This window comes from Argopecten irradians, chromosome 9 (assembly GCF_041381155.1).
Source record: "Argopecten irradians isolate NY chromosome 9, Ai_NY, whole genome shotgun sequence".
Taxonomy (NCBI): domain Eukaryota; kingdom Metazoa; phylum Mollusca; class Bivalvia; order Pectinida; family Pectinidae; genus Argopecten; species Argopecten irradians.
Window position 1 is genome coordinate 704,808 of NC_091142.1, and position 22,037 is coordinate 726,844.

Sequence of the window (22,037 nt, forward strand, 5' to 3'; positions counted from 1 at the left end):
TCAGAAATAATTTAAAATTTTCAATATAAAATTTACTTCAGGAAAATGAGTTATTCAACTTATTGTTATTGAATCAACTTTAAATATAATAAAACTTTAAATATCATATAATAAACAAGATATACTGTAAATATATTTTGTTTAACTCCCTGATTTAACACTGTACACTTAGTATACTAAATTCAATATTTAAATGCAAAACCATTTTCTTTATTCCTTTGTTTGAGTTCTTCATTCATTCCTTTGTTTGAGTCCTTCATTCACAGCATCTATCAGTGGCCTTGGCACCTTGATTTATAACATGTTATAACACCATGTCATACATTGTTGATAACACGATCAATTCTGATGTGCTGTCGATGGACTCGTGGCACAGTGACAATACTTTGTATACAAGATCTCAACCCCTTATGGAATTTATGAATCATTCAACCCCAGGGGGAATTCATAAATTTCTGACCTTTGCCGGGAAATTCATGAATTGTCCAACCCCTGGGGGAATTTGTGAATTGTCCAACCCCTGCCCCTGGTTGTGATTTTGTAGTCAAGGCCCAACACAGGGAACAATTCTAATATTCTGTCCATTTTACAGGTGGTTGACCAGGTTCTGGATGCAGGCTTTGAGAGACCAGATATATATGTAAATCATCTCAACTCGGAGGAGATAGCAAAGCAGATCAACTCAGCGGCTGGCAATATTCTCAAGCTTGTTGATATGTGTATCAAGGCCTTTGGAAGGGAAAATGTTCTCTATTGACACATACTTAGTCACAATATAGCCAAGAGCTAACAAAAGAAGAGCATGTTTCTACGTCATGTCATGGAATCCATTGGAGACCACAAACATTCTACCCATGGTGTATGTCATGGTATCCATTGGAGACCACAAACATTCTCTCCATGGTGTATGTCATGGTATCCATTGGAGACCACAAACATTCTCTCCATGGTGTATGTCATGGTATCCATTGGAGACCACAAACATTCTCTCCGTGGTGTATGTCATGGTATCCATTGGAGACCACAAACATTCTCTCCATGGTGTATGTCATGGTATCCATTGGAGACCACAAACATTCTACCCATGGTGTATGTCATGGTATCCATTGGAGACCACAAACATTCTCTCCATGGTGTATGTCATGGTATCCATTGGAGACCACAAACATTCTCTCCATGGTGTATGTCATGGTATCCATTGGAGACCACAAACATTCTCTCCATGGTGTATGTCATGGTATCCATTGGAGACCACAAACATTCTCTCCATGTCGTATGTCATGGTATCCATTGGAGACCACAAACATTCTCTCGATGTCATATGTCATGGTATCCATTGGAGACCACAAACATTCTCTCCATGTCATATGTTATGGTATCCATTTGAGACCACAAACATTCTCCCCATGGTGTATGTCATGGTATCCATTGGAGACCACAAAAATTCTCTCCATGGTGTATGTCATGGTATCCATTGGAGACCACAAACATTCTCTCCATGTCATATGTTATGGTATCCATTTGAGACCACAAACATTCTCTCCATGTCATATGTCATGTTATCCATTGGAGACCACAAACATTTCCCAATGGTGTATGTCATGGTATCCATTGGAGACCACAAACATTCTCTCCATGTCGTATGTCATGGTATCCATTGGAGACCACAAACATTCTCTCCATGTCGTATGTCATGGTATCCATTGGAGACCACAAACATTTTCTCCAAGTCAAATGTCATGGTATCCATTGGAGACCACAAACATTCTCTCCATGTCGTATGTCATGGTATCCATTGGAGACCACAAACATTTTCTCCATGTCATATGTCATGGTATCTATTGGAGACCACACACATTCTCTCCATGTCATATGTCATGGTATCCATTGGAGACCACAAACATTCTCTCAATATCGTATGTCATGGTATCCATTGGAGACCACAAACATTCTCTCCATCTCATACATCAAGTCAGAGGTCCTGTAAAGGACAAAATCTTGCCAGAAGAAAGCATTAAGGACTGAAACATGAGGTTTTCATGAAAATGTCATTTATTTAAGGTTGTCTGCAGTACAAAAAGCGTTTTTCTTTGTAACATTTTACTGATGTAGGGATTGGGATACCAACAGAGATACCTTTGTTGAGGAATACTTGTCACACATTACTTCCACCATGGACATTATGTAAACTCAGACTCATCATTTCTACAAAGCCAGTGTAGGTTTTCATCGGTGTGTCGTCTGCTACTTATGTTTTTGCATATTCAACATAAATGAATATTTAAAAGATTTGAAGGGTCAAAATAAAGTCAAAGAAACATGACCCTTAAATACAATATCACCTGTTATCATTGTGCATCAGAAAGAATCGTGTTTATAATTCACTTTGTAGGGGAAATTGATCTCATAATTCAATTACTCTATGCTCAAGCAAATTATTTATAATGAAATGTCTTCTTTCTCAAATAGATCATTTTTAACCGACAAATCATCCATTTCCTATCATCACAGCATACGCTTCTCTGTTTTGAAACTAACAAGCAAATTTGTTACAATTTGCCATCAAATAATCAAAAAACTAAAAATTAAACATAAGCATCAAGCAGCGCTAGGTATGAGAGGCCTCATCACTTGACCAGCTGGATGTTCTGACTGCTTTATCCTTGTCAACCTTTCTTTGATGACACGCCCCAACTTGTTAGATATTTGTACATAAGACTTTATTACATTCCATATTGTTAATCCTCAGTTCCAGGTGTAAATCACACAGACATTTACTTAATATCCTTGGGTACACAGGCCACACTCGCTGTGTATCTAATAAATATTCATAAAGTTCTATGTCAACTGCGGATCTAATTAATATTCATTAAGTTATATATTAAATGTGGATCTAATAAATATTCATAAAGTTTTATATTAACTGTGAATGTAATAAATATTCATAAAGTTCTACATTTGTTGAGGAGGTTATAAATATTCATATATTTAGTTGCACATGAGTGAACAATTTAAAAGCATGTAAGTGATCTGAACTCTTTAAGACAAACCAAAAAAGGTATGTGAATATGATACCAACGGAAGAAATAACAGCACCTTTTCAAATCACACGGTGTCTGTTCTAACAGTATATTGGACAAGAGTTCTGCCTCAACGTCTAGCAGAACCAATCAAATCAGAACGATTTGAATTTTGAATTTTGCATGATATTGCAGGAAATGTGGGCTATGTACGCAGGGGCATGTAATTGACAGCGATTTGCACTTGGGACTGAGGATGAGCAATTTATACTGAAATATACCGGCAGCATGGAGAGTGGGCCACAACTGTTGATTTTTCTGTACTACACATTGATTCCTGTGTGAATATTCTGTTTTTATCCCCGCCCAACGAAGTTGGCGGGGGATATACAAATGGGTTCCGTCCGTCCGTCAGTCCGTCCGTCCGTCTGTCCGTCCGTACGAATGGTTTCCGGAGCATAACTCTAAAACTAGTCAACATATTTCCACGAAACTTCATGCACACATTGGTCTTATGGTCAAGTAGTGCCTTTTGCTATTTTTAGGTTTTCATTTTTTTGCATTTTTTCCGTAACCATGGAAACATTGCTGAAAATATCATATTTTTGTACCAGGTTCTTTCCAGAGCATAACTCTAAAACCAGAAGAGATATTTCCACGAAACTTCATAGACACATTGGTCTTATGGTCTAGTAGTGCCTTTTGCTAATTTAAGGTTTTCACTTTTTGTACTTTTTTCTGTAACCATGGAAACATTGCTGAAAATAGCAGATTTTTGTGTAAGAATCGTTTCCGGAGCACAACTCTAAAACCAGCAGAGATATTTCCATGAAACTTCATAGACACATTGTTCTTATGGTCTAGTAGTGCCTTTTGCTATTTTTAGGTTTTCATTTTTTGCACTTTTTCCGTAACCATAGAAACATTGCTGAAAATATCATATTTTTGTACCAGGTTCGTTTCCGCAGCATAACTGGAAAACTGGTTGAGATATATGCACAGAACTCCATAGGCACATTAGTCTTATGGTCTAGTAGTGCCTTTTGCTATTTTAAGGTTTTCACTTTTTGTACTTTTTTCTGTAACCATGGCAACATTGCTGAAAATGGCAGATTTTTGTGTAAGAATCGTTTCCGGAGCACAACTCTAAAACCAGCAGAGATATTTCCATGAAATTTCATAGACACATTTTATGTAGGACTTCTAATTTTGTATTATGCTTTACTTTTTATTTAATATGCATGCAGTGAAACTCAGATATATCAAACTCAATTGCTATGAACATTCACTTAATTCCTGTGTAACTCGTCGCTGTTTAAAACAAATCAAAAATCGCACTGTTAGCTACTGAACTTTGTTAAAGCTAAGATCAATTCTGGTATTTTTCAAAGAAGCAAATGTTTTCAAAGTTGGTTTCACTTTGTTAAAAAAAACATAAATATGTTTTGTATATATTCTTCAATTGCAGTTGGGTTTTAAAATACTTTCCCTATACTCTTACTATCATATAAAATTAATGCATTAATTGATTTAGCTGTCCATTGGCGGGGGATCTGAATGACTATGTCCTTGTTCATTTTGCAAAGTTATCTGCCATAATGGGTAGGTGTTTGCGAGCATAATATCATACATTTAAGAGAAAAAAAGAGAGAATTTGCTCACAAAGCAATGACATCACAATGGAACCATTACAATATAGTTTTATCTATGATCTGTACATATACCAGAGTGTTGGAGACAATATTCATATTGCATGCTAGGACAATATTCATATTGCACGTTAGGACAATAGCATGCGATGTGAAATGATTGTCTGCAAAACCTCTGGCTTCTATATGGGCCATAGCTGCCGTGAAAACATAGTTTATTGCTTATATCTATATTTTTACTTGATAAGATGTTTAACGAAGAATATCAATATATTATCCCTAAGATGAAGCAGCCATTTTGACAGTTTCCATATCAAGATTAGTGACGTCATAATGGTTACATTTTGAACGTCATTTATTGCCTGATAGACTTGTCTTGGTTAATTTCTATAGTGATCGTGAGAAGTAAATGTAAATATGTTTCATTGCATCGATTTGATAACAAAATCTAGCTACAATGTCTATAATTGGTACTACCACGTAACCTGTATGTAGAACATGGAATGTTAATATCAATTAAGGCCATTGTTTCTATCGCACAATGATTTATATTATACATTTAGTCCAAGAGTTACTGAGAACATAGCTTTTGTAACAAGAGCTGAGAACAAAGAACTTAAATTTAAAGAGAGAAAGAGAGAATGGCTGATTATTTAGTATATAGTACACAATGAACTTACGATAAAAAAATACATTTATTTATGTTAGTAAGGATATTAATGATGAGACTCATGAGTTAGCATATATAGTGTGCTTAAATGGAAATACGTCATAATTAGAGTGTGAACACTGATACAATACAAAGATTTGCAGTAAGTGTATGGATATGAAAGTTGAATGAATTTTGGAAAATAGAGAATGCAGAAAGCGAGAAAGCAGAAGTATTTTTTTATGCATATAATTTATATAGCTATATTAAATGTAAACTTGTTGGATGTTTATAGCCTTGTTGTTGACGCACAAAGTGCAACCTGTTCTACATATCAAAGTGTTTATATACAAATTACCACAGTTCTTACCAGGCTCCAATTTCTCAATACGTTTTCTTTAAAATTACATAAAGAGAAAAACTTAAGTCTTTGACTTAAGTCTGCACTTTTGTTTCGAGAAATCAGAGCAAGGTTTGTTTGCTACTATCATTTCTGTGTTAGTGATATCTTAGACTCTCAGTCACATTACTTACCAGGTATACTAGGTACAGTAATTTCTGTGTTAGCGATATCTTAGACTCTCAGTCACAGTACTTACCAGGTATACTAGGTCCAGTAATTTCTAGGGTTAGCGATATCTTAGACTCTCAGTCACACAATATCTTAGACTCTCAGTCACAGTACTTACCAGGTATACTAGGTACAGTAATTTCTGTGTTAGCGATATCTTAGACTCTCAGTCACAGTTCTTACCAGGTATACTAGGTACAGTAATTTCTGTGTTAGCAATATCTACGACTCTCAGTCACAGTACTTACCAGGTAGACTAGGTACAGTAATTTCTGTGTTAGCGATATCTTTGACTCTCAGTCACAGTACTTACCAGGTATACTAGGTACAGTAATTTCTGTGTTAGTAATAGCTTAGACTCTCAGTCACAGTACTTACCAGGTATACTAGGTACAGTAATTTCTGTGTTAGCAATATCTTAGACTCTCAGTCACAGTACTTACCAGGTATACAAGGTACAGTAATTTCTGTGTTAGTGATATCTTAGACTCTCAGACACAGTACTTACCAGGTATACTAGGTACAGTAATTTCTGTGTTAGCGATATCTTTGACTCTCAGTCACAGTACTTACCAGGTATACTAGGTACAGTAATTTCTGTGTTAGCGATATCTTAGACTCTCAGTCACAGTACTTACCAGGTATACTAGGTACAGTAATTTCTGTGTTAGCGATATCTTAGACTCTCAGTCACAGTACTTACCAGGTATACTAGGGTACAGTAATTTCTGTGTTAGCGATATCTTAGACTCTCAGTCACAGTACTTACCAGGTATACTAGGTACAGTAATTTCTGTGTTAGATATCTTAGACTCTCAGTCACAGTACTTACCAGGTATCTAGGTACAGTAATTTCTGTGTTAGCATATCTTAACTCTCAGTCATCAGTACTTACCAGTATACTAGCAATCTTAGACTCTCATCACAGTACTTACCAGTATCTAGGTACAGTAATTTCTGTGTTAGCGATATCTTAGACTCTCAGTCACAGTACTTACCAGTATACTAGGTACAGTAATTTCTGTGTTAGCGATATCTTAGACTCTCAGTCACAGTACTTACCAGGTATACTAGGTACAGTAATTTCTGTGTTAGCGATATCTTAGACTCTCAGTCACAGTACTTACCAGGTATACTAGGTACAGTAATTTCTGTGTTAGTGATATCTTAGACTCTCAGTCACAGTACTTACCAGGTATACTAGGTACAGTAATTTCTGTGTTAGCAATATCTTAGACTCTCAGTCACAGTACTTACCAGGTATCCTAGGTACAGTAATTTCTGTGTTAGCGATATCTTAGACTCTCAGTCACAGTACTTACCAGGTATCCTAGGTACAGTAATTTCTGTGTTAGCGATATCTTAGACTCTCAGTCACAGTACTTACCAGGTATCCTAGGTACAGTAACTTCTGTGTTAGCGATATCTTAGACTCTCAGTCACAGTACTTACCAGGTATCCTAGGTACAGTAGTTTCTGTGTTAGCGATATCTTAGACTCTCAGTCACAGTACTTACCAGGTATCCTAGGTACAGTAACTTCTGTGTTAGCGATATCTTAGACTCTCAGTCACAGTACTTACCAGGTATACAAGGTACAGTTATTTCTGTGTTAGCGATATCTTAGACTCTCAGTCACAGTACTTACCAGGTATCCTAGGTACAGTAATTTCTGTGTTAGCGATATCTTAGACTCTCAGTCACAGTACTTACCAGGTATACTAGGTACAGTAGTTTCTGTGTTAGCGATATCTACGACTCTCAGTCACAGTACTTACCAGGTATACTAGGTACAGTAATTTCTGTGTTAGCAATATCTACGACTCTCAGTCACAGTACTTACCAGGTATACTAGGTACAGTAGTTTCTGTGTTAGCAATATCTTAGACTCTCAGTCACAGTACTTACCAGGTATACTAGGTACAGTAATTTCTGTGTTAGCAATATCTACGACTCTCAGTCACAGTACTTACCAGGTATACCAGGTACAGTAATTTCTGTGTTAGTGATATCTTAGACTCTCAGTCACAGTACTTACCAGGTATCCTAGGTACAGTAATTTCTGTGTTAGCGATATCTTAGACTCTCAGTCACAGTACTTACCAGGTATACTAGGTACAGTAGTTTCTGTGTTAGCGATATATACGACTCTCAGTCACAGTACTTACCAGGTATACTAGGTACAGTAATTTCTGTGTTAGCAATATCTACGACTCTCAGACACAGTACTTACCAGGTAGACTAGGTACAGTAGTTTCTGTGTTAGCGATATCTTAGACTCTCAGTCACAGTACTTACCAGGTATACTAGGTACAATAGTTTCTGTGTTAGCGATATCTTAGACTCTCAGTCACAGTACTTACCAGGTATACTAGGTACAGTAGTTTCTGTGTTAGCGATATCTTAGACTCTCAGTCACAGTACTTACCAGGTATACTAGGTACAGTAATTTCTGTGTTAGCAATATCTTAGACTCTCAGTCACACAATATCTTAAACTGTCAGTCACAGTACTTACCAGGTATACTAGGTACAGTAATTTCTGTGTTAGCGATATCTTAGACTCTCAGTCACAGTACTTACCAGGTATACTAGGTACAGTAGTTTCTGTGTTAGCGATATCTTAGACTCTCAGTCACAGGACTTACCAGGTATACTAGGTACAGTAATTTCTGTGTTAGCGATATCTTAGACTCTCAGTCACAGTACTTACCAGGTATACTAGATACAGTAATTTCTGTGTTAGCAATATCTTAGACTCTCAGTCACAGTACTTACCAGGTATACTAGGTACAGTAATTTCTGTGTTAGCAATATCTTAGACTCTCAGTCACAGTACTTACCAGGTATACTAGGTACAGTAATTTCTGTGTTAGCGATATCTTAGACTCTCAGTCACATTACTTACCAGGTATACTAGGTACAGTAGTTTCTGTGTTAGCGATATCTTAGACTCTCAGTCACAGTACTTACCAGGTATACTAGGTACAGTAATTTCTGTGTTAGCAATATCTTAGACTCTCAGTCACACAATATCTTAGACTCTCAGTCACAGTACTTACCAGGTATACTAGGTACAGTAATTTCTGTGTTAGCGATATCTTAGACTCTCAGTCACACAATATCTTAGACTCTCAGTCACAGTACTTACCAGGAATACTAGGTACAGTAATTTCTGTGTTAGCAATATCTTAGACTCTCAGTCACAGTACTTACCAGGTATACTAGGTACAGTAATTTCTGTGTTAGCGATATCTTAGACTCTCAGTCACAGTACTTACCAGGTATACTAGGTACAGTAATTTCTGTGTTAGCGATATCTTAGACTCTCAGTCACAGTACTTACCAGGTATACTAGGTACAGTAATTTCTGTGTTAGCGATATCTTAGACTCTCAGTCACAGTACTTACCAGGTATACTAGGTACAGTAATTTCTGTGTTAGCGATATCTTAGACTCTCATTCACAGTACTTACCAGGTATACTAGATACAGTAATTTCTGTGTTAGCAATATCTTAGACTCTCAGTCACAGTACTTACCAGGTATACTAGGTACAGTAATTTCTGTGTTAGCAATATCTTAGACTCTCAGTCACAGTACTTACCAGGTATACTAGGTACAGTAATTTCTGTGTTAGTGATATCTTAGACTCTCGGTCACAGTTCTTACCAGGTATCCTAGGTACAGTAATTTCTGTGTTAGCGATATCTTAGACTCTCAGTCACATTACTTACCAGGTATACTAGGTACAGTAATTTCTGTGTTAGCGATATCTTAGACTCTCAGTCACACAATATCTTAGACTGTCAGTCACATTACTTACCAGGTATACTAGGTACAGTAATTTCTGTGTTAGCGATATCTTAGACTCTCAGTCACATTACTTACCAGGTATACTAGGAACAGTAATTTCTGTGTTAGCGATATCTTAGACTCTCAGTCACACAATATCTTAGACTCTCATCAGTCTCAGTACTTACCAGGTATCCTAGGTACAGTAATTTCTGTGTTAGCGATATCTTAGACTCTCAGTCACAGTACTTACCAGGTATCCTAGGTACAGTAATTTCTGTGTTAACAATATCTTAGACTCTCAGTCACAGTACTTACCAGGTATACTAGGTACAGTAATTTCTGTGTTAGCGATATCTTAGACTCTCAGTCACACAATATCTTAGACTCTCAGTCACATTACTTACCAGGTATACTAGGTACAGTAATTTCCGTGTTAGCGATATCATAGACTCTCATCAGTCTCAGTACGTACCAGGTATCCTAGGTACAGTAATTTCTGTGTTAGCGATTTCTTAGACTCTCAGTCACACAATATCTTAGACTCTCAGTCACAGTACTTACCAGGTGAACTAGGTACAGTAATTTCTGTGTTAGTGACATCTTAAGACTCTCAGTCACAGTTCTTACCAGGTATACTAGGTACAGTAGTTTCTTTGTTAGCGATATCTTAAGACTCTCAGTCACAGTTCTTACCAGGTATACTAGGTACAGTAGTTTCTTTGTTAGCGATATCTTAGACTCTCAGTCACAGTACTTACCAGGTATACTAGGTACAGTAGTTTCTGTGTTAGCGATATGTTAGACTCTCAGTCACAGTACTTACCAGGTATACTAGGTACAGTAGTTTCTGTGTTAGCGATATCTTAGACTCTCAGTCACATTACTTACCAGGTATACTAGGTACAGTAATTTCCGTGTTAGCGATATCATAGACTCTCATCAGTCTCAGTACGTACCAGGTATCCTAGGTACAGTAATTTCTGTGTTAGTGACATCTTAGACTCTCAGTCACACAATATCTTAGACTCTCAGTCACAGTACTTACCAGGTGAACTAGGTACAGTAATTTCTGTGTTAGTGACATCTTAAGACTCTCAGTCACAGTTCTTACCAGGTATACTAGGTACAGTAATTTCTGTGTTAGCGATATCTTAGACTCTCAGTCTGTCTGTGGTTTATCAGTATACCATGTATATGTCTGTAAATTACCACTTTAGAATACCTTTGAATGTTTAGATGATGATAACGATGATGTTACGGACATTTGTTAGTATTATTAAGAGTAGGATCAATGTCTTTTGTTATATAACAAATTCACTCCAACTTCCTGTTGAGTGACTCTAGTGTGATAACTCAACAGCTCCACGAAGCACTGACTGATCAGTAAGATAAGCAGTCAGTACTATTTACACATCAACATTTAAACTTTAAGGCCTAGTTGTTGAACCCCTGGATTCCAAAAGTAATTTTAAGCCTTATTCCTTTATCTATTAACATACACATTTTGTACACATATAATAAATGGCTAAATACTGTCCAAAGTTTATATACTGGTACTATACTGACTGCTATCAGGGTATTAGTGTACTAACCCATCCTCCTTTGTATCTGAAAATCATAAGTTAGTCAGGGACTGCATTAAAGAATTACAAGTGTAATTGTACAAAAATTAAATGTTCCGTCTCATTGCAGAAATTGTCTGCGTGTACAGTGTATGCTTGATAAACGATGACTAGTAAGAGAGTCTGTTTTATCATCCCAATGTGTCACTTACTCCTTATGCATATATTTTTTACAAGTTTGACCAAATTAACTTACATTAATTCAAATTTCGATTTTCAGTTTTTTCACGCCATGTAATAGGCGGCATTCAAATAAGATTTTATTTCATTTTATTTTTTTGTTGTTGAAATTTTTGAGGATTTTTGTCTCTGTAGTTTATTCTGTTATAAAATACTGCAAAAATTACCAATATAGTACATATATAGTTGAATTTTGAAATCCATATTACATTTGGGCATGTTCGTTACTAATTTGTTACTGTTTTGCGAATGTCATTGGTAACTGATATAATGAAGAATCTTCTTCTCATTGAAAGAAAACATTACAAGGGTTTGATTATAATAAGTAACAGAAATATGAGTGTAGTAATTTTTAGGTCACCTGAGACGTCGTCTCAGGTGACCTATTCTAATCGCCTGTCGTCCGTCGTCGTCGTCCGTCGTATGTCCGTAAACAATTTACATTTTCGACTTCTTCTCCAAAACTGCTGAAGCAATTTCAATGAAATTTTGCACAAACCTTCTAAGGCATAAGGCCAATCAAAATTGTGAATTTATTGTCTCCACCCCCAGGGGGCTGTGGGAGGGGCCAAAAGGGGTAAAATTGAGTAAAATTTCAAAAATCTTCTTCTCTACTCACAGATGTGGCAGAATCAAATACTCTTCATAGATAGAAAGGTCTTAAGGTCCTTTGCAAAAATTGTGAATTATATGACCCTGGGGTCTGTAGTTTCCCCCTGGGGAGAGGGTTAAGTTTACTATACTTTATATTGAGAAAACAGTTTTTTGAACATTATTTGGTCATTTGTAATAGGAAATGAGTCAAATGTTGTCAGAATTATCAGTATGAGATGGCCATTTAATCCTATGAACAAATTTTTTATGACTGACACCCAGGGGCCTTAGGGGCGGGGTCAAAAGGGGTCAAATAGGCTAAAACTTCAAAAATCTTCTTCTGAAATTCTGGAAATGGTAGAATCAAATACTTTTCATAAATAGAAAGGTCTTAAGGTCCTTTACAAAAATTATGAATTATATGACCCTGGGGTCTCACGTTCCCCCTTGGGAGGGGGTCAAGTTTACTATAGTTTAATAGGGAAAACACATTTATGAGCATTTTTTGCTCAATTTTCATTGGAAACGAGTCAAACTTGGTTAAAATTATTAGCCTGAGATAGCATTTTAATATCATATCCACATTGGTTCTGGCCGACCCCCTGGGGGCAGAGGGGCGGGGCTAAAAAAGGGTCAAATAGGCTAAAACTTCAAAAATCTTCTTCTGAAATTCTGGAAATGGTAGAAACAAATACTTTTCATAAATAGAAATGTCTTAAGGTCCTTTACAAAAATTGTGGATTATATGACCCTTGGGTCTCACATTTCCCCCTGGGGAGGGGGTCAATTATACTATAATTTATATGGGGAAAACACATTTATGAGCATTTTTGCTCAATTTTCATTTGAAACGAGTCAAACTTGGTTAGAATTATTGGCCTGAGATAGCATTTTAATATCATATCCATATTGGTCCAGGTCGACCCCCTGGGGGCAGAGGGGCGGGGCCAAAAAAGGTCAAATAGGCTAAAACTTCAAAAATATTCTTTTAAAATTCTGGAAATGGTATAATCAAATACACTTTATAGATAAAAAGATCTTAAAGTTTGTTTATAAAAATTGTAAATTATATGACCCTGGGATCTCCTGTTTCCCCTTGGGGAGGGGGTCAAGTTTACTATAGTTTATAAAGGAAAAACACATTAATGAGCATTTTTTGCTGAATTTTCATAGGAAATGAATCAAACTTGGTTAGAATTATTAGCCTGAGATAGCATTTTAATATCATATCCACATTGGTCCTGGCCTACCCCCTGGGGGTAGAGGGGCGGGGCTAAAAAAGGGTCAAATAGCCTTAAACTTCAAAAATCTTCTAAAATTCTGGATATAGTAGAATCAAATAATTATAGATGGAAAGGTCTTCAGGTGTTTTATAAAAACTGTGAATTATATGACCTTGGGGTGTTACGTTACCCCCTGGGGAGGGGTCAAGTTTACTTTAGTTTATATAGGAAAAACATATTTGTGAACATTATTTGCCCAATTTTCGTAGGAAATTAGTCAAACTTGATTAGAATTATTAGCCTAAGATATAGCATTTTAACATCCATATCCGTCCTCGATGACCCCCTGGGGGACCAGAGGGGCAGGACCAAACAGGGTCAAATTGATTAAAATTTCAAAAAATACCTCTAAGTTCACAGGTTTGATGGAAGCAAATACTCTTCATAGTCTAAAAAGGTCAAATTTATAAATCATGCACTGACCAACTTCAAGGCCCAGCAATAGAGCATATAGTGTTTTTATGTCTTTCATTTCTTTTATTATTTGTTTCATTATATATTCTAATTCAGGTGACCGTTAAGGCCCATGGGCCTCTTGTTCTTTTTTTCATTTCTTTGTTATATTTATTTTTCTGATGTGTTTGATTTATTTGAAATTTTCTTGGCATTAGAAAACAATACTTCGCAGTGCTATTACTAACATTGATCTTGAAACACTGTTGGGATTAATTGGGCACTTTTTGGCCCCGAAATTGTTTAATTTATATAGTGTGATTAAATACACTGTTGTGGTATTGAAATAAATACCACTACGTTTTCTAATGACCAGTTATGTACTGAATATTTCAAATATTCAGAACATTACTGGTCGTTAGAAAAGGTAGCTAACCATCCAAATTATGGATGAATTAAGGATGAAAATTTTGTGATTTTTTTGGCCCATGTCCTTGACAATTTACAGTGGAGTGGGAATTAATCTTGAACAAACTTAATGTAAATGAATTGTTATACATATTAAGGAGAAATGAAAGGTTTTGTCAATGATGCGATTTCTAGGCATATAATTTCTGCAGTTTTAGGACAGTTTCCAGATGCAATGATATACAAATACATGTACCACATCACTTCAGGGATGTTGTCTAGATCTGAAATCCAACAATTTAATCAGTTATGGGGCCAAAAAAGTGCACAAACCATATATGATCTTTTATCATTTCTCAGTGTTTCTGATTGATGCTTTTATCATTTCATTGTATAGTGAGAAGCTGAAGGGGAGAGGGGCCCTAAAAACAGGAAATACCACACTTTTGTTTCTTTTTCTAATTAAGGAGTGTATACCGTTAATTTTATTAACTCATAAAGTCCCTTTTTTGTGTTGGATCAAAGCGATAATTTCGTTGTAGTTGTTGTGACATAAGGAACAAATCATGTTACAATCCTTGATCCTTGAACTGAATCATTTAAAAAGGAAATGTTGAAAGATACTGCTCATCACTGCTGAATAAGATTACTCATTCAAGTTTGTTTCTTACTTTTCCTCAAATTTTATCTTGTGCGTTAAAACGTTTCATTTCAATAATTAATTAACACATCTCCTGACTTGAACAAACAACTATGGTGTACATGTGTGTATGTGTTGGTCTAGAACAAACAATTATGGTATACATGTGTGTATGTGTTGGTCTAGAACAAACAACTACCAGTATACATGTGTGTATGTGTTAGTCTAGAACAAACAATTACGGTATACATGTGTGTATGTGTTGGTCTAGAACAAACAATTACAGTATACATGTGTGTATATGTTGGTCTAGAACAAACAACTACTGGTATACATGTGTGTATGTGTTGGTCTAGAACAAACAATTACGGTATACAAGTGTGTATGTGTTGGTTTAGAACAATTACGGTATACATGTGTGTGTATGTGTTTTTCTAGAACAAACAACTACACCAGTATTCATGTGTGTATATGTTGGTTTAGCTCTGAAGTTTTTACCTGTTTCTGACAGGTAAATTATAACTATTAATTGTATTAAATATTTTGTTCCTGTTCCACAGGTAAATTACAACTATTAATTGTATTCAATATTTTGTTCCTGTTGTAAATATTTTTTGTGTTAAGAATACTTGTACATTTTTCAGACAGATTGTTAACTATACCAGATTATATCTAATGGCTTATGTGATAATGTGAACTTGTTTTGTCAAATGTATTTCTGAAATGAAATCTAGTTACACAATAATCATGTACAAATTTTTTTTTTATAAATATGAATATTGTCATTCATAACTATTGATAATTTTTAATTTTGACCAGTGATGTCTTGTTATCATAAATTTAATATTACATGTATGTTGTTTGAAAGTCTATAGCCGTTAATGTTTCAGTTTGAACAGTAATTTTTGACTGAGGAAATTGTATTTCTACTTGTCTGATTGATATCCCGATTTCACTGTCACTTAAGACATTGTTGTTTCGTGAATTTCTACCTCTGAAAAACATGCAGTTGTTTAATTTGAAAATGAAAAATTATTGAAAAGTGCAAAACTGAAGAATTATTGAAAAGTACAAATTCTGCTCTATACCAAAAATCTGAAATAAAAAGAATGAAATCCAAAATTCTATAAATTTTTTCCCCATAAACTTCTTGTTCAATGTTTCTACATGTTAACAAGACAGTCATATTTAATTCACAATTTCCAAAATATTTTTGAAACTTTGATAAAAGATGATCTCACCTTTACACAACTTAAAGTGAATAGTCGGGCAAAGGAAGGCTGAAGTTGTTAAAATTGTTTTGATATATCCAGTATAATTTCTTATAAAACAGAAAAACTAAATTTCCCATCAAAATCGCTCTGCATGCGAAGAAATTGACTTATATTACAGGAATCCTAAAATGTCCTCCCAGCTGGCTATGTCCGTGTTGACATTTCCACACAGTCTCGTTTTCAAAAAAATTATTTTTAGAACTGTGCAAAATTTACACAAGTTCTTTCCATAATTCCAATGGTCGAAACTGGACAACATAAGCTGAACTTGACTCTCGTTTTGATATGTAAGGACTTTTGGAAGGCCAATGAATGCATTTAGACTGGTTTTCATTGCCCCACTTTTCACTTTAATTTCTATAATCATGCATGATTGCGTGTAATCAAGGGAATCCTTCATATGGGAATTATTTATGTTTTGAAAAAATAAAAGATAGCACTTGGTTTATTAGATGAAAATGGATTCATTTCATTATTCCAAACATTAGAAATGTCTCTATATATCAGTTGTTAATTCAATGATTTTAATGTTTAAATATCTTATCATTTCTCACAATATTTTCTCAATGTACACATATCTACACTTTTGTACCCTGAAATAAAAAGCTATAGATTCCTAGGAGAACTGAGTTTGTGTTCCATACTTTGATCGAGATATATTACCACCTGTTCGTCTTGATGCCACTATTTCAACATTAAGTACATTACATGATCAAACATTGTACATACCAAGGACGTATCACTTATAAATCCATGTACATACTTATAAATATTGATAGTTTTCTAGATAAGGGAGACAACTTATGCTTTTTGGTGCAGATGTTTTTAGCCAACTATCATCAGATGGTGGGCTATTCAAATCCCCTTTTGTGGTCCGTGGTCCATGGTCCGACGTCCGTCTGTAAACAATGCATGTTACAGCTATTTTTCAGAAAGTACTGAAGGGATCTGTCTCAAATTTCATATGTAGGTTCCCCTAGGGCACAAGGAGTGTCATGCAAATTTTCAGACAGATAGAAAACAATATGACCGCCAGGCAGCTATCTTGGATTTTGGCAGTTGATATTTATTACCCTATTTCTCAGAAAGTACAGAAGAGATCTGTCTCAAATTTCATATGTAAGTTTCCCTCGGGCCCTAGGAGGGTCATGCTGATTTTGAGACTGATCAGAAAAAACAATATGGCCTCCAGGCAGCCATCTTGGATTTGGCAGTTGATGTTTGTTACCACTATTTCTCAGAAAATACTCAAGGGATTGTTTTCAAATTTTCATGTATAGGTTCTTCTAGGGCCCTAGTTCTGCCTATAGCATTTTGAGACTGATCGGTCAACATTTGATAGTTTAAAGTTTGAAAAGCAGAAAAAAGAAGTTTAAGTTTGAAAAGCATAGAAAAGATCCCCCTTTCATCTCTCAGACATAGATCAATCTTTGGTGAGCGCCAAGATCCCCCTGTGATCACTTGTTATGATTATAAGATTATTAATAAAGCTTGTACAGTGTATATCACCAGGAAGGGGGGCCAAACATGTCTTTTTGACACATTCCCCCGTTTTTGCGGACTGAAATGTTCCAAAAATGCACATTTGAAAAGAAAAAAGGGCCCTCTTGCACATTTTTCATACTTCATTTTAGAAACATTTCCGATGCGGAGTGCATTTCCTAAACCGTTCAAGCAGGTAATGTCCAAACTTTTAATAATGAAAATTCAATACACATGAACTAGACTAAAATGTCCATCAAGGGATTCTACTATTTCAAAAATGTCTCTTTAAAGATTAATTTAAGTTACACAAGAATGTGCCGATGGTGTGAAGCCGGTATGTTCAGATCGAGAAGGTTTGCATAATGATATGACGACATTCACAATTACCTTTCTAAATGCAGGTACACGTAACTTTAAACGAAAAATTACCATGTTAAGAACGCTTTAAAATCATCAAAATACATTGTAAAACTCATCTCAGACATTCTGAATCATAATGTTTTTCCCGGGGAGACCCCTGGACCCCCAAAACACTAAAATGCTTACCAATTTGCGTACTTATTTTAGTTTCCTGTTAGCAACGCCCCTGTCTATAGATGTGTACAAGGATTTATAATTATGTAATGATATAAATTAATGTGAAAAGAAGTATATAAAGTATTTATGGATGGTTGTGTGTTGGATGTATTAGGATATAAACAAGGACTGTATCTAAAAGATCAGGATAAGAAAGAGCAGAGATTTAAATGTAATTGGGATAAGTAACTAGGGCTGTTCTCGCGATATCACGTACCCACCTGTTGTTATCGTAAACGGATGAACGATTACCGCGAGACCAAGCCGTGCGTCTGCGCACTAATAGCTGGAGGCGAGTTATCATAGTGTTAGCCAACGAAGCCGTGTACGGCATATTTGACTATATAAAAACCAATACACATCGAAAGTATCTCATAGCTTTTTAGCTTAAGGCTATGTATAGCCTTAAGGCTATTGTGATCATGGGTGACCTACTTACTCCAAGCTGCCTTTTCTACTACTACGCCACCTACTTCCTGACTGCTCTGTGTAGAATACACAAGCCTGTGTATTATACACAACTACATCTATTCACACACAGTCTAAGCACACTAGTGACTCCCCCATCTAACTTACATAATCTCTGATAATGATATTACTATCTAAGGCTTATAGACCGCAGAGTAATAAAGTAAAATAATCAGAGTTTCTTTCTGTGTACATTAAAATAATGTGTGTACATTAAAATAATGTTTTTAAATGATTGTTGAATGCAGATCTGAGATGAAAGACAATATAGCTGCCCTCAAGTGTGAATGATTTTACCTACATAAGTGAATATATGCAACAAAAGTGTTGGACAAACATTTATTTTAATGAATATAAGACTTGCTTTCTTTATATTTTTAAATGTTTTCTTTCATTTTTAAGAGTTTTTATGAAAAAGAATGTCAAACAAAACATAAATGTATTTTCTGTGATCAGTTGAATATTTTTGAAATAATTCCTATCAAAATCGGTCACAAGACATTTGACTTTCGATAGATACTCAATGCCTTAAATTAAGCTTACTTTTCTAGGACATACAGTATCTGTTTTCTGGGGAATGGGGCATCTGCCTAACAGTGTAATGTTTTTATGATAAATGGATTACCGGAAGTAAGATATTTATCATTAGGAAATTTTTTTTTTTTTAACATCGATAATAATTATAAAATCCGAATGGTGTATCATAATGTCATATATGAACATAACTTGGAACTAAAAATCATATTTAATTATTATTTGTGGCATTACTGCAAAAATTATTACATTTACATCTATAGTGAAGTGAAACAGGTACATATGGTCAGACCATAAAGCCAATTTGTGGTCTACGATTTCATTTCAATTTTAACAGGTTGTTTGTAATTGTTAAGTAATTTCTGCAGGTGTGTATCCATCTTTCCATACATAAAGTGTAAAAAATGACAATTGTACCAATTGGACGATTTTCATCAAACCATATGGTTTTCTGTAGATTACTGAAGAAAAAATATGCCAAATTTTTTCGTACAGTTTAGATATGGCACATTTAACCTAAAATGTAACCGGGATATTTTTGTGTCAATTTCACAGATAAAAAATTTGGAGAAACTCTCTTTACATTAGTATGCATTTTTTTGTGGAGATAAGTTTTCTGTACTTTACGCTAACAACAAATGTGTCTAATATTAGAAGATACTCCTTTTGTTACAAACCTGATTTATTACTATTTTCATCAAATATTATCATTAGGTTGTAAACTTTATCATTTGGCGAATTTCAATATCTTTTTACAATTTAAAATGTTTCAAATGGATATTGTAGGTTTGATTAGAAATGAACAATTTATCAGTAACTATATAAAAAAATGATTGAGCTAAACGAGAAATGATCAGATGATCCGAAGTACCAGTACTTCATTGTTTTATGATATTTTCCAAAATTTACCTTTCAGTTTGGGAATTATTGTAAGCATATTTAAAAAACAAACTAAGATCAAGGGTCTTAGAAGGTTTAGACAAAAATATTTGGATGTATTAAATAAAATGTAGAGTTTGCTGATTAAAAGCTGTTAAACTTTTACAGAATTATGAACATTCTGTACTCTGTAGAAAGAGATATTACATCTAATATTACTTACTGGTAACTGATCAGACTGTTTCTGCAAATTTTAACAAGATATGAATTAACTTATTACTAACATTTTCAGTATCAAATAATTTTTATGAGGATGCTTACAGTGATGTACTACCCGATATCAAAGCTGACTTATAACACCAAATACATATGAAATAGAAAACATATCCAGATTCACAAAATATGACATTTTCTTGATAATGCATAGACTTTAGTTCTTAGAGATTTACTAAGACTTTCTGATTTTTCCAGAGCCATAAACTATTGTTTACCTATAATTTTACACAGCTGTCTTTTCATATATTTTGCAAAATATAAAGTTCATTTTGATGGTCATGTTCACGTGATCATGTACCAAAACAAATAGAGTTACCATGCTTCACTGAACTTCAGATTGCACAATATTAATAAACCATTTCTATAAGTTGTCAAGATAAATTACTTCAATATCCAAGAGGTTTACTCAAGAAACTATGACTATTAAAAAAAATAAACGTCTGAGGGACTTTTTCAAAAGAAAACATTTTTGAAGGTGTAGGTTGTAGTGATTTTCGTTGTTTTCATTGGTCTTATTGTCTGAATACCTGCAAATTAAACTTTATAACATGCCTTAAGCTCTCAGTACTTTCAGTACTTTGATTTTACTGTTTTATATATGTATATATTTCTGTGTTGTTTTTTATGAAAAATTGTATAATTAAAACCTATGCATTGAAAATTCTGTAAGTAATGATCAAAATGTTGGTAAATTTTGGTGATTAATGACATATTATAAAAACTTTTCTTGATTCGTTAGAATGAAAAATACGACACATATAAATTTAATGAGTTAAACCTTGGAAATTCAATTCGGCTTTAGTAAAAAAAAATGCTTGTTAAAGCAAGGTATTTATATAAATTATATTCAAATCTCACTTATAAATCCTTGCTCTGGTAAAGCGGAATATTTACATTTCACTTAGAATTGACTTTTATTTCAATATGGTTCTATGCATTATATATAAAGCTGTTTGGGAAAATTAAGATTAGAAAAATATCTAATTTACAAACTTGTTTTATAGCCTTCGAGACTCAGACACAGGTAAATGGACCCCCGTTGAGTTAAGTGAGGCGATGACCTGTGGCGGTGGCCAGGTGTTCTGGTCGACGGTTCACCTGATGACAGTATGACACCTGTGATTATAGCAGTTGTAAATCACTTTCCGTTAATTAGATATCAAATTATGCTATCTATTACTGCTCGATCGGCACTGTATCTCTTCGCCATGATATATTGGATACGGTTATTACCTTCGATAATTTGTTAACACTTGTACTGGAGCTTTAAAAGTTTCCATATGTACAAACTCAATCAATAGAAAATTAATATTTGAAAACTAAATGGAAATCAGTCAATTATTGAAATCAGAGTATGTGGGTTTAATTGTGCTATCTTTCACGACCCTATCGGAACAGTATCGTCGCCATTATAAATTTAGGGTAGCTTCGACGATTTGTGTACAGTTTTACCACCGAAAATTCAAAAGGTTCAATATGTTCAAATTCAATCAATTTAATATTTTATTATGTAAAATTTACCAAGTAACAAATATTTGAAAACTAAATGGAAATCGGTCAATTATTGAAATCAGAGTACGTGGGTTTTATTATATTAATATTTCACGGGGCGATCGATTGTACGATCGAGGAAGTGTAACCATGCCGGGATCAGGAAATTCACAGTTAACATTACGTTTATTTATATAATTAGTTTAACACCACTACAATTATGAAAATGTGATGGATTATTCTTTCAATA

General features: G+C 34.7%; 2 protein-coding genes and 1 long non-coding RNA gene across 10 annotated transcripts in view; 2 read left to right on the forward strand and 1 right to left on the reverse strand.

Moving 5' to 3' along the window:
- The window catches only part of LOC138331040 (aspartate--tRNA ligase, mitochondrial-like), a 669,399-nt gene that overhangs the window by 327,252 nt on the left and 320,110 nt on the right, over positions 1-22,037 (reverse strand). The gene's annotated exons all lie outside the window — the stretch shown is intronic.
- LOC138331034 (uncharacterized) overlaps positions 1-22,037 on the forward strand; it is a 213,252-nt gene that overhangs the window by 97,290 nt on the left and 93,925 nt on the right. For 4 of the 5 annotated variants that reach the window (XM_069278489.1, XM_069278490.1, XM_069278488.1 and 1 more), the window contains one exon: positions 593-6,586. In XM_069278489.1, coding sequence (XP_069134590.1) covers positions 593-757 — 165 coding nt within the window. In that variant the 3' untranslated portion in view covers positions 758-6,586. Of the gene's footprint in view, positions 1-592; positions 6,587-22,037 lie in introns of those variants that run through there. The other variant, XR_011209646.1, reaches the window with a different exon arrangement.
- LOC138331025 (uncharacterized) lies at positions 6,910-16,703 on the forward strand. The gene is made up of 2 exons (XR_011209645.1): positions 6,910-10,380; positions 10,576-16,703. It is a non-coding gene; the product is annotated as an uncharacterized lncRNA (long non-coding RNA).